This window comes from Lagenorhynchus albirostris, chromosome 2, assembly GCF_949774975.1.
Source record: "Lagenorhynchus albirostris chromosome 2, mLagAlb1.1, whole genome shotgun sequence".
Lineage (NCBI taxonomy): Eukaryota > Metazoa > Chordata > Mammalia > Artiodactyla > Delphinidae > Lagenorhynchus > Lagenorhynchus albirostris.
Genome location: NC_083096.1, coordinates 38,892,165 through 38,905,764, shown reverse-complemented (window position 1 = coordinate 38,905,764; position 13,600 = coordinate 38,892,165). Strand labels below are relative to the sequence as shown.

At 40.9% G+C, this 13,600-nt stretch overlaps 1 protein-coding gene across 7 annotated transcripts in view; it reads right to left on the bottom strand.

Annotated features, from left to right (window-relative positions):
* The window catches only part of HHAT (hedgehog acyltransferase), a 367,203-nt gene that overhangs the window by 89,303 nt on the left and 264,300 nt on the right, over window positions 1–13,600 (bottom strand). For all 7 annotated transcript variants that reach the window (XR_009537066.1, XR_009537069.1, XR_009537065.1 and 4 more), the window contains one exon: window positions 12,528–12,729. Coding sequence is in view for 1 of the 7 variants with exons in the window: in XM_060130771.1 (XP_059986754.1) it covers window positions 12,528–12,729 (202 nt within the window). In the remaining 6 variants the exon portion in view is untranslated. The remainder of the gene's footprint in view (window positions 1–12,527; window positions 12,730–13,600) is intronic.

Sequence of the window (13,600 nt, the reverse complement as noted above, 5' to 3'; positions counted from 1 at the left end):
GACCTAAATGACATTTCTCCAAAGAAGACATACAGATGGCCAAGAAGTACATGAAAAGCTGCTCAACATCACTAACTTAATGAAATGCAAATCAAAACTACAATGAGGTATCACCTCACAGTGGTTAGAATGGGCATCATCAGAAAATCTGCAATCAACAAATGTTGGAGAGGGTGTGGAGAAAAGGGAACCCTCTTGCACTGTTGCTGGGAATGTAAATTGATACAGCCACTATGGAGAACAGTAGGGAGGTTCCTTAGAAAACTACAAATAGAATTACCTATGACCCAGCAATCCCACTACTGGGCATATACCCAGAGAAAACCATAATTCAAAAAGACATATGCACCCCAATGTTCATTGCAGCACTATTTACAATAGCCAGGTCATGGAAGCAACCTAAATGTCCGTCGACAGGCAAATGGATAAAGAAGATGTGGTACATATATACAGTGGAATATTACTCAGCCATAAAAAGGAGCGAAATTGGGTCATCTGTAGACGTGGATGGATCTAGAGAGTGTCATACAGAGTGACGTAAGTCAGAAAGAGAAAAATATTTTATATTAATGTATACATGTAGAACCTAGAAAAATGGCACAGACGAACTGGTTTGTAGGGCACAAATAGAGACACAGATGTAGAGAATGAACGTATGGACACCAAGAGAGGAACGTGGCGGGGTGGTGGTGTGATGAATTGGGAGATTGGGATTGACATATGTACACTTATATGTATAAAATGGATAACTAATTAGAACCTGCTCTATTAAAAAATAAATAAAATATAATTCCAAATAAAAGGAATAGATATATACACATATACATACATATACACATATATAAATGCAGTATATATATATGCTACACACAGTCACAGCATATATACACAACACATATCATACACTGTAAATAAATACATACTGTAAAAATATATTGCACTAAGTATGTGCATATTATTTTGGAATGAAGTGACTATTTTACCTTTCCATTGATAATAGGAACACTGGAAACTCAAGGTCTGCTACCTCCAGTGGGTAATTTGGATTTTCTGGGAGGAAAAAGAGATCCAGATTTGGAAACACACATCCAAAGCTTCAGCATGTACATAATAAGATTGTGCTTCTTCCTAAGCTCATCTATAGAAAACTGCTAGGCACTAGACTATGCTGTCGAAGCAGAAATCAGTGTGTCTCACATAAAGAATCTCATACCACAAGCCACCTAGAAAAGCCCATTTCAACCATTTACATTCAAGCCGTGGAATCTCAACTTTGGCTCAGTATTCTTTCCCGAGGCTACAGTTCCCCAGGGTGAGGGTTTGTGCTGCGCACTTGGAGGGGAGAATGGACAAGAGTGCCCTGGCGGCAGCAGTGATGAGAGAGCTGCCCCTGCATTGCTCAAGCCTAAACTGAGAGGGACGGGAAAGGCAGCAGAAGTCCCAGAGCTGACCAGACCAGGTGGGCTGAATATCTGAAAATTGCCTCCATTTCAAGCCTTCTCTGTCAGATAGCAGACTCAGTAATGGAAAGTTAAAAAAGAACCTTTGAAAATGCTTTTGCCTTTCTAAACATATTTGAACTAAAAGGTGGAATTATTTGCAGCATTCTACCACTCAGACCAAGAGGGGTTAAGGCACGGGTTCAGATTCCCACAGAGAAGAAAATGTATAACCAGTGAAGTGCACCATGTTTCCTGCATTGTTAATGATCCTTTGGAGTGGGAGACAATGAGGGGGGCGCCAAGAGGTCGTCATCCACCAAGGAACACATTGTTCATAACAACGGGCATTGCTTTTTTGAGACCCAGGGGCCCAGGTGAGGGCTAGCAAGCTACTACAAAGGTTAATTTAACGTGTGGGATTAATATGTTAATTTGATGCTCTCCTGTTTGGTTAAGTGTTGCATTTCTATATTTCTAAGTCTGGCATTTTTGGGGGGACTATTTGGCCTCTCTAACCTCTTTTCCTCCATTCTCCCCAGTGACAGCCCCTTGACTGTCAAAGCAGCCTCCTCACCTGAGCATGGCATGCCCATGCCTGACTCCAGGCTGTGTGTGCTATTCCCCTAGCCTTGAGCCTGTCTTCTCTCTACTTACCTATCCAAATCCAAGATCTTAATTCCTCAGAATCCTACTCAAGCCCCAGATCTTTAAATAAACCATTCCTAAAAGCTTAGCTCACCCTGACCACCACCCCATAAGAACATCAGCTGCCTCTATGACTCATTTGGGTCTCTCTGCACATAATGCCTTATACTGGTCCTCAACTGGTGTGCACACATCTTGCCTCTCCAACCAAATCATAGACTCGTGGGGATGGGGATGATGACTCACCGCTCTTCTCTTCCACTGTTAGCTCTCTGACATGCAGCCATAACCTCACCTTACTTGACTCCCAGTAGCATCAACACCATTGACCACTCCCCTCCATGAAGTACCTTCTTTCTCTTGGTCTCTGTGAAATTATCCTCTAGATTTCCCTCTCACCTCTTGGTCCCTCCTTCTCTATCTAACTTCTAAATGTTGGTGTCCTCAGTTCATTCCTGGGCAGTCTCCTTTTCCTCTCTTTCTGTACTCCCTCTCTTTAGAAAGTCTCAGACAATTCCACAGCTCCAAAATATCATCTACATGCTCCCAAACACCTGTCTCCAGCCCAGACCTTTCTTCTGAGCAATGCCTGGGAAGAAAAGGCCAATTAGTATTTTATGATATTTATGAAGACAAGTCCATTTTTTAAATATAAATCACTTAGCTCCTCATGGAGAAAAGCTCTCATTCCGTGGTTTTATTGCCTCTCTAGTCCAAAGGAGCCACTGCAAAGATGATCATCCTGATAGGAGGCCAGGTGAGATACCTTATTCATGGAGAAAATCAACTAATAATAGACTGTACCATTAAACACTGATAGACTAGTACACTGTATTCACTGAAGCACCAAAAGAATATGCAAAAAAAGGAATGAGGAGGGAGGGATCAAGTCCTTCACTCAGAGTTCCCTAACTGCAATGTGTCTCCCACATAGGGCACTGAAATTTTTTTTTCCTAGATGAGCAAACTCAGAAACAAAGGACCAGGTTGACTCTGCCTAAATGGGCTCAGTCTAAGAAGGGTTCTGGTCTGAAGAAAAGGGTCATTGACAGGAAGCACTTGATCTCTGTTTGTCGAAAGGAACGCAAGTGGTGGAGGAATAGAAGATCATGAGCCACTGTCCAACAGAATAACTCTTCTCAGACCAGTTTGCTTTGTATTCCTTCAGTGAGTTAGCTGGGCTATGATCACTGACCTCCAGTGAAAAGGTTTTCTGATCAGGCCAACTGCCATGTACATCTTGCCAACTGGTGAGTTAGGGTTCCACAGAACTAGGAAACCATTGGGTGGATCATGCCAATAGTTTTACAATCAATTATCCTTTCAAGTTGACTGATCTCTCAAACTCCTCTTCAAAATCAAACTGATCAATATAACTGATAAACTGAATGGACATCACCACAGAGCTATGGGTTCTTTCTGACACAGCAGAGCATCAGGTCCCTCCAAGAACCATTAGACTGACCGTCCATGATTTTCACTGGAGGCATGTTTTCTCAATTAAGTCTATACATAGAAATTTTACTGCTTCAGATAGGACATAAATCAGCTCAGCAGGACACTCTTGGGGCAAAGAAGAAGGGACAAGGGCTGGGGGAGGAGGATGTATTTAAATTACTCAATGAAATGGAAATCAGGGGTAGGGTGGGTGAGCAGCTTGAGATATAGATTCTCCTTGTGTAGGAATAACTAACAAGCACCCTGAAGGTGTCTTACTTCAAAGGAGAGATCAAAAACTTTAAATGATACATTAAACAAGATGGACTTAATTGATATATACAGGACATTCCATCCAAAAACAACAGAATACACATTCTTCTCAAGTGCTCATGGAACATGCTCCAGGACAGATGATATCTTGGGTCACAAATCAAGCCTTGGTAAATTTAAGAAAATTGAAATCATATCAAGTACCTTGTCCAACCACAACGCTATGAGACTAGATATCAATAACAGGAAAAAATCTGTAAAAAATACAAACGTATGGAGGCTAAACAACACACTACTTAATAACCAAGAGATCAATGAAGAAATCAAAGAGGAAATCAAAAAATACCTAGAAACAAATGACAATGAAAACACGACGACCCAAAGCCTATGGGATGCAGCAAAATCAGTTCTAAGAGGGAAGTTTATAGCAATACAATCCTACCTTAAGAAATAAGAAACATCTCAAATAAACAACCTAACCTTACGCCTAAAGCAATTAGAGGAAGAACAAAAAAACCCCAAAGTTAGCAGAAGGAAAGAAATCATAAAGATCAGATCAGAAATAAATGGAAAAGAAATGAAGGAAACAATAGCAAAGATCAATAAAACTAAAAGCTGGTTCTTTGAGAAGATAAACAAAATTGATAAACCATTAGCCAGATGCAAAAAGGAAAAAAGGGAGAAGACTCAAATCAACAGAATTAGAAATGAAAAAGGAGAAGTAACAACTGACGCTGCAGAAATACAAAAGATCATGAGAGATTACGACAAGCAACTCTATGCCAATAAAATGGACAACCTGGAAGAAATGGATAAATTCTTAGAAATGCACAACCTTCCGAGAATGAACCAGGAAGAAATAGAAAATATGAACAGACCAATCACAAGCACTGAAATTGAAGCTGTGATTAAAAATCTTCCAACAAACAAAAGCCCAGGACCAGATGCCTTCACAGGCGAATTCTATCAAACATTTAGAGAAGAGCTAACACCTATCCTTCTCAAACTCTTCCAAAATATAGCAGAGGGAGGAACACTCCCAAACTCATTCTACGACGGTCTCACCCTGATACCAAAACCAGACAAAGACGTCACAAAGAAAGAAAACTACAGGCCAATATCACTGATGAATATAGATGCAAAAACCCTCAACAAAATACTAGCAAACAGAATCCAACAGCACATTAAAAGGATCATACATCATGATCAAGTGGGATTTATCCCAGGAATGCAAGGATTCTTCAATATATGCAAATCAATCAACGTGATACACCATATTAAAAAATTGAAGGAGAAAAACCATATCAGCATCTCAATAGATGCAGAGAAAGCTTTTGACAAAATTCAACACCCATTTATGATAAAAATCCTGCAGAAAGTAGGCCTAGAGGGAACTTTCCTCAACATAATAAAGGCCATATACGACAAACCCACAGCCAACATCGTCCTCAATGGTGAAAAACTGAAACCATTTCCACTAAGATCAGGAACAAGACAAGGTTGCCCACTCTCACCACTCTTATTCAACATAGTTTTGGAAGTTTTAGCCACAGCAATCAGAGAAGAAAAGGAAATAAAAGGAATCCAAATCAGAAAAGAAGAAGTAAAGCTGTCCCTGCTTACAGATGACATGATACTATACACAGAGAATCCTAAAGATGCTACCAGAAAACTACTAGAGCTAATCAATGAATTTGGTAAAGTAGCAGGATACAAAATTAATGCACAGAAATCTCTGGCATTCCTATACACTAATGATGAAAAATCTGAAAGTGAAATTAAGAAAACACTCCCATTTACTATTGCAACACAAAGAATAAAATATCTAGGAATAAACCTACCTAAGGAGACAAAAGACCTGTATGCAGAAAATTATAAGACACTGATGAAAGAAATTAAAGATGATACAAATAGATGGAGAGATATACCATGTTCTTGGATTGGAAGGATCAATATTGTGAAAATGACTATACTGCCCAAAGCAATCTACAGATTCAATGCAATCCCTATCAAACTACCACTGGCATTTTTCACAGAACTAGAACAAAAAATTTCACAATTTGTAATGGAAACACAGAAGACACTGAAGAGCCAAAGCAATCTTGAGAAAGAAAAACAGAGCTGGAGGAATCAGGCTCCCTGACTTCAGACTATACTACAAAGCTACAGTAATCAAGACAGTATGGTACTGGCACAAAAACAGAAATACAGATCAATGGAACAGGATAGAAATCCCAGAGATAAACCCATGCACATATGGTCACCTTATGTTTTTTTTTTTGGCGGTATGTAGGCCTCTCACTGTTGTGGCCTCTCCTGTTGTGGAACACAGGCTCCACATGCGCAGGCTCAGCAGCCCAGCGGCTCCGTGGCATGTGGGATCTTCCTGGACCGGGGAATGAACCCACGTCCCCTGCATCGGCAGGTGGACTCTCAACCACTGTGCCACCAGGGAAGCCCTGGTCACCTTATCTTTGATAAAGGAGGCAAGAATATACAGTGGAGAAAAGATAGCCTCTTCAATAAGTGGTCCTGGGAAAACTGGACAGCTACATATAAAAGAATGAAATTAGAACACTCCCTAACACCATATACAAAAATAAACTCAAAATGGATTAAAGACCTAAATGTAAGGCCAGACACTATTAAACTCTTAGAGGAAAATATAGACAGAACACTCTATGATATAAATCACAGCAAGGTCCTTTTTGACCCACCTCCTAGAGAAATGGAAATAAAAACAAAAATAAACAAATGGGACCTAATGAAACTTAAAAGCTTTTGCACAGTAAACGAAACCATAAACAAGACCAAAAGACAACCCTCAGAATGGGAGAAAATACTTGCAATGAAGCAACTGACAAAGGATTAATCTCCAAAATTTACAAGCAGCTCATACAGCTCAATAACAAAAAAAACAAACAACCCAATCCCAAAATGTGCAGAAGACCTAAACAGACATTTCTCCAAAGAAGATATACAGATTGCCAACAAACAGATGAAAGAATACTCAACATCATTAATCATTAGAGAAATGCAAATCAAAACTACAATGAGGTATCATCTCACACCGGTCAGAATGGCCATCATCAAAAAATCTAGAAACAGTAAATGCTGGAGAGGTTGTGGAGATAAGGGAACCCTCTTGCACTGTTGCTGGGAATGTAAATTGATACAGCCACTATGGAGAACAGTATGGAGGTTCCTTAAAAAACTACAAATAGAACTACCGTACGACCCTGCAATCCCACTACTGGGCATATACCCTGAGAAAACCATAATTCAAAAAGAGTCGTGTACCACAGTGTTCATTGCAGCTCTGTTTACAACAGCCAGGACATGGAAGCAACCTAAGTGTCCATCAACAGATGAATGGATAAAGAAGATGTGGCACATATATACAATGGAATATTACTCAGCCATAAAAAGTAACGAAATTGAGTTATATGTAATGAGGTGGATGGACCTAGAGTCTGTCATACAGAGTGAAGTAAGTCAGAAAGAGAAAAACAAATACCGTACACTAACACATATATATGGAATGTAAAAAAAAAAAAATGGTCATGAAGAACCTAGGGGCAAGACAGGAATAAAGACGCAGACCTACTAGAGAATGGACTTGAGGATACAGGGAGGGGGAAGGGTAAGCTGGGACATAGTGAGAGAGTGGCAGGGACATATATACACTACCAAACGTAAGCAGCCAGATAGCACAGGGAGATCAGCTCGGTGCTTTGTGACCACCTAGAGAGCTGTGATAGGGAGGGTGGGAGGGAGGGAGACACAAGAGGGAAGAGATATGGGAACTTATGTATAACTGATTCACTTTGTTATAAAGCAGAAACTAACACACCATTGTAAAGCAATTATACTCCAATAAAGATATTTAAAAAAAAAAAGGAGCGATCAAATCGAGAATTGGCAAGAAGTAGTGTCTCTCTACTGATGCTTCAAAATGTTTCCACTTATTAAAAGATTTCTGTGCTGAACACAAATTCTAGCTCCCCGGGAGAGTACTTGTACAGAGAAGAAGCATGCTGCTTTAGCAGTAACTCCTCTTCATTCCACCCTGCTTGGTGCCTTGTGAAAATGCCTTTTGTCAGCTTCCCACAGCTCTGGGCCTCAGTGAGTCACAGCCAATATTCCCCCCTCTCATAAAGCAGCAGGGTACCAGGAAGGCTAACTCCTCCCTACCCTTTTCTTTCTTCTATATATATTCTGTGCATCACTAGACCAATTAGCATTTTGCCGTCACTAGACCAATTAGTGTCTACCCTGCTACAAAACAATCTCCCTATATAATGTTCAATAAGCCTCAGCCTTAGTGAGTTCTTCCAGTATTCAATCTATATTCTTCATGCTGCTGTGTAAGCTTATTACCTCTTATATGCCCCTCAGTGAAGTCAGAAAATATATTCACTCATTCATTCAGCAAGTATGTACCGCATGCTTCCTCTGCGCCAGGCACCATATGTGTCAAGGATACAGATCTCTGATTTCATGAGGCTTACAGTCTGGTGAGGGAGATAAGGATTAAATAAATTATTGTATAAAAATATTTCATTGTAACTGTGATAGGTACAGCAGAACAGACCACGTACCAGGTGCCCCCAAATGAGTTACTAATTGGGACCTGATGGACTTAGGAGGGTCAGTAAAGGGTACCCAAACAAGCTGTCATTGAAGGTGAAATCTGAAGGATGAAATAGGAGGGAAAGGAGCAAGAGCACTGTAGAGATGGAAGAGCCTGTGCGGGGGAGCTGGGGCTGGAGGGCCCAGGTATGTAAACGAACAGAAGGAAGGACAGAGTGCGAGGGGAGAGAGGCAGAGACGATGGAGAGAGGTAGCAAGATCGAGCAGCCAAACCTTATAGGTCATCTTAAATATTGTGGACTGAGCCCAGAGAAAACGGTATGCCACTAAGGATTTTAAGGACAACAGCATGGTTCGTTAGGTTTTTATTGAGAAGCATCATTTACTACTATGAGAATAATGAACTGAAGAAGGCAAAAGTGGAAGCAGGGAGACCAGTTCAAAGCTACTTGGGAGACTGGGCAAGAAATGATAACAGTGGGGTTAGGACGATTCAGTGGAAATGGAAACAATTTTTAAAAATTAAGATCTACCTAGGAGGTAGAACGTACAGTACATACAGGTAGAACTGGGAGAGAGGGAGGTACAAAGGATAACTTGATGGTTTTGGCCTTGAGTGACTAGAAAGATGACGGTGGCTTTTGTAGAAAGAGAGAATGCTAGAGGCAAAGGAGCTAATTGGAATTATTGGGGGACGGGGGTCCACGAGGTCAGTATTAAGCATGTTAAGTCTGAGATATCTGTGAGATATTCAAGTGGAGACGTTCAGTAGCCAGCTGGATATACAAGGCACCACATCAGTAATAAAAATCATTCTATATTATAGCAGAGTCAAACACTATATTCTTTTACTTTTTTTTTTTTTCTAGAAAAGGGGTATGTTCCAGAACTGTATTATTCAAAATGGAAGCCACTAGCCACAAGGGGGCTACTTAGATTCAAATTAATTAAAGTTAAATAAATTAAAAAACTAGTTTCTCAGTGATGCTAGGCGCATTTCAAGTACTCAGGGTGGCTCGTGACTACTTGTATTGGACAACACAATGGACATTTCCATTACTGCATAAAGTTCGATGGGAAAGCCCTGGCTAGAACGTCAGAGGGCTTCCTATTTACGACACTCAGCTCTGACTGGTCTTTCAGTGAGCATTCAACTGTCACCAAGAAATAGAATCCTACTGTATTTTGTGTCCCAGACAAAGCTTTGAGGTTGAAGATGAAGAAGATATGGGAAAAGAAGTAATGATAATCCTTGTTATTCAGATATCTTTCAATCCATCATAAAAAAGAAACAACAAAACAAAACAGATGAAGGATGAAAGGCATGGGGAGAGTGTATAAGAGGCATGGGGAGAGAGCCCATATTTTAAAAATACTATCAGATCAACTGGGGAGACTAAAATCAGATGAAATTAAGTACCAAGGAGGCATTAAGTGCTTATTTGGATTTTGACAAAAGAATGGTAAATTTATAGCCAATATTTTACAATAACTATAAATGGAGTATAACCTTTAAAACTGTGAATCACTATGTTGTACACCTGTAACATATAATGTTGTACAACAATATTGTACCTCAATTTTAAAAATGAATGGGAAATGGATTCATGAAAGAGAGGGAAGGATGTAACCCAAGTGGGGAAACAATTTATTCAAAAGGCTGTGTACATCTGGAATGCCAGCCATGTTTTTCTGAAAGAAAACAGAATCTGTGCTGAACTGTGTAAGAAGCAGAGTAATGGAGAAAAAGTCCTTAAGTGGACAAGTGGAAGAAGAACTAAAGAACCCAATTTGGAAGCATTAATTGTGTACTGACTCACTGAAGCTAACTCAGACACGCAGCTAACCACTGGGGATATAAGTGATAATGGGGTCCTGACCTTGTGCTCAAGGAGATCCTAGTCTAAACAGCCATAGCCAACCACCAGGCTGTCAGGATGCAAGACAGGTGATAAAAATAGGTTTTACCACATGTGTTCTTGCTCAATAAATATGTAAACTAAACACCACATTTGCAATATACAAGACGTATATCTCACCAAAGAAATGCATGTTCAGAAATTACTATACACCTGGGAGCTTGAATTGTGGATGGAAGCTCAAATGAGGTGAACACGTGAAGGTCCTGGAATGAGCTGTGATGGGGCAGAGCAGACATTCAAGTGCTTCATCCTGTGAGCATGTCTTTTCACTGTCTTCCTTCATTTTTAACCAAAATTAACAAGCCAGACACTACATTGCACAGCGTGGGTTACTCCTTTAATATTTTAGATTCTTTAGATTTCTTAGTAATGTAAGCCATGGCTCAAAGTCTACGGAGCTCTGCATAAGATTAAGTTCAAGGTTAATGTCAGACCCTTCATGAGGGAACATGGAAATGTGTCATAGGGCTTCAGCTGGGGCTGAAAAGAATTTTCTGGCTTTCATGCCTGATGACTGGGTTTCCCACTTTGGGGAAGACTACTTAGATTTGACGGTGAAGTTTGTAACTTTTATGATACCACCCTTTATGGTTTTTCTTTGTGTTACAAAGCCATGACTTTCATTCAAATTCCACTTTCTACTGGAATTCACTGGCATTTCTTTCCTGCTGATTGCTGGGTACTAGTACTGAATAAAATACTTATCTGTAAACATACATAAACATATTTAACTTCCTTCAGGAGTGTTATTTTTGTTATGTGCTTTGTATCAGTTTTTATTGAAACAACTGTCCACTTGTACTATGGCTATCTTTATAGAAAAACACTCAGATGTATTATATTTTGGTGATGTTGGCTCTTTGAAATACATTTGCTTTAGTTGCAAATATGGGGGGAATTTACCCACGTTAATCATTTCCCAGTAAATTTCTTGTGTTTTACTGCCTGCCATGAACACTGATGCTAGCATATTTCTTTTTAGATACTTTTTTTCAGGGTTATCGGAATATTGCTGCATATTCAGAATTGATGATTTCCTATAAGATTCTAATACATACTGTGCCACACTTACATGATAAAACACTTGCTCATAGTTTAAAATCACTTAAAATATGTGTGTAAAGAAAAATGCTTAATTTTCCAAATCATTTGCCTATAGAGTGCGAATGTGTCTTAAATCCTTACCTGATTTTTATGCTACTAGAACTTATCAAAATAGCAACGATTAAAAATACCAGTACTACTCAGTATTGGCAAGAGCATTCTCAGGCACTGTTGGGTAGGAATGTAAATTGGCAAACTTTGTCTACAGGGCAGTTAAGAAACAGGTAAGCAAGTATGTATGGCAAAACTTAAAAGTGAGAAAAACCTTTAACTTAGCAATGTTACACTGAAGAATGCACCCTGGTTATGATAGTCATCTCAATGCAACTGGTAACTGCAGAAAAACTGGAAGAACATGTTAATAATAGGAGACTAATTAAATAAGTTATGACACATCCACATAATGGAATTTTATGAAGCCATTAAAAAGGGCTGTTAGAGGGCTTCCCTGGTGGCGTAGTGGTTGCGAGTCCGCCTGCCGATGCAGGGGACACGGGTTCGTGCCCCGGTCCGGGAAGATCCCACATGCCGCGGAGCGGCTGGGCCCGCGAGCCATGGCCGCTGAGCCTGCGCGTCCAGAGCCTGTGCTCCGCAGCGGGAGAGGCCACAACAGTGAGAGGCCCGCGTACCGTAAAAAAGGAAAAAAAAAAAAAAAAAAAAAAAAGGGTTGTTAGAAATGCATTTGATGACAAAGAAAGGCGTCTTGATACAACTGTATCTCTAGTATAACAGCATGTTTTAAATGGGGTGTGTGTGTGTGTGTGTGTGTGTGTGTGTGTGTGTGTGTCTGTGTGTGTAGAGAGAGAAAAAATTTAGAAGAATGGGATTAACAGTGGTTTCTCTTGAGGAGACCTTTTCCTTTCCTTATACTTGTCTGAATTTTCTAATTCTCATATAATAAATATGTATTACTTTTATAGTTAAAACATTTATTTAAAAAAAATAGCTACAGAAGCCTCTTTTTCAGCTGTCCTACCTCTGGGCACATGAGTTTTGAACCAATCTAGCAGGAATGGCCCACAATGGGGTAAACGTGATGACCGCCTTCCCTCCCAAACCCAGTCCACCGAGCGTGGCTGTCCCCTCCTGCACAAGCAAGGACCCAGCTCACCAAGCTGTCCTGGACACGCGGCGCCTGCACAAGCCTCTGGACTCCGTTCTCCACGGTGACTCCCAGCCAGTTGAGTGTTGCCCAGCACCAGAGGTAGTCATTCCCACCATGCCAGAAGCTCACAAACGCAAACGTCATTGCAGTGGAAAACAGTGTCCCTAGCAGGCCGTGCTGGGACCCGCCCGCTGGAATGTACACATACCTAGAGACAGAAGAGGCTTTTAGGAACCGTGTGGAGGGCTGTCCCGGCAATACCGCTTGCTCCCGGGCTTGATTCTCCCATCACACATTGCTGTTCACTGTGTGCAGACCCTTCCTGACTTCCAGGAAGCCACAGAGCACTCCCTGAATTCTCCATCACACACGGAGGTGGCAATACATAAACCTCAGCTCTGAGGGGCTTTAGCTTAAATGAACACACAGGCTGAAGAGCTCTCATTACTCGAGCAAAATAGCACTTATAGGAGGCAGGGTGAGGAGCACTGAATTTAGAGTTTCTAAAAGGGATGCACCCCACTGTAGAAGCTCACTCACAGAATGGCAGTTAAGTTTCTGGTTACATGAGGACGCCAGACTTCAAGGCAGGTATGTATTTTACAGCTCAAACTATTAAGTTTCTGGTAAACCCAGTATTTAAGCACAATTGCTGAATTCAGGTCCCTAAATGGCAGGACAGCTCCTGCAGAAGAGGGGAGCCAAGGCCAGACCCTCGAGCTTTCCTGGGAAGCTGCCCAGAAGCAGTACGAATTCGCACTGTGCTCACAGGGCAGCCGGCTTATCACCCGAAAGCTACAGCCATCCCTCGGGTATGTTCTCTACTGTTGAGACAGCTGTCTGACTACATACCCACAGAGCCGTGTTCTTCAATCAGTATGTTCCTGCCAGAGTTGGGCAAAACTCACATCTTGGCTTGTCAGGATCTGGACAACTAGGAACACACCCTCCTTACAGCAGCCTTTTTTGAAAAGCCCATAGGCCTTTGTTTACTGCTGGTCAGTGCTTCTTTGTCCAACCTTCTTCCACGAAGGAGAAGGAAATCATCATTCCCTGAATACCCAGTGTGTCCCAGGCAC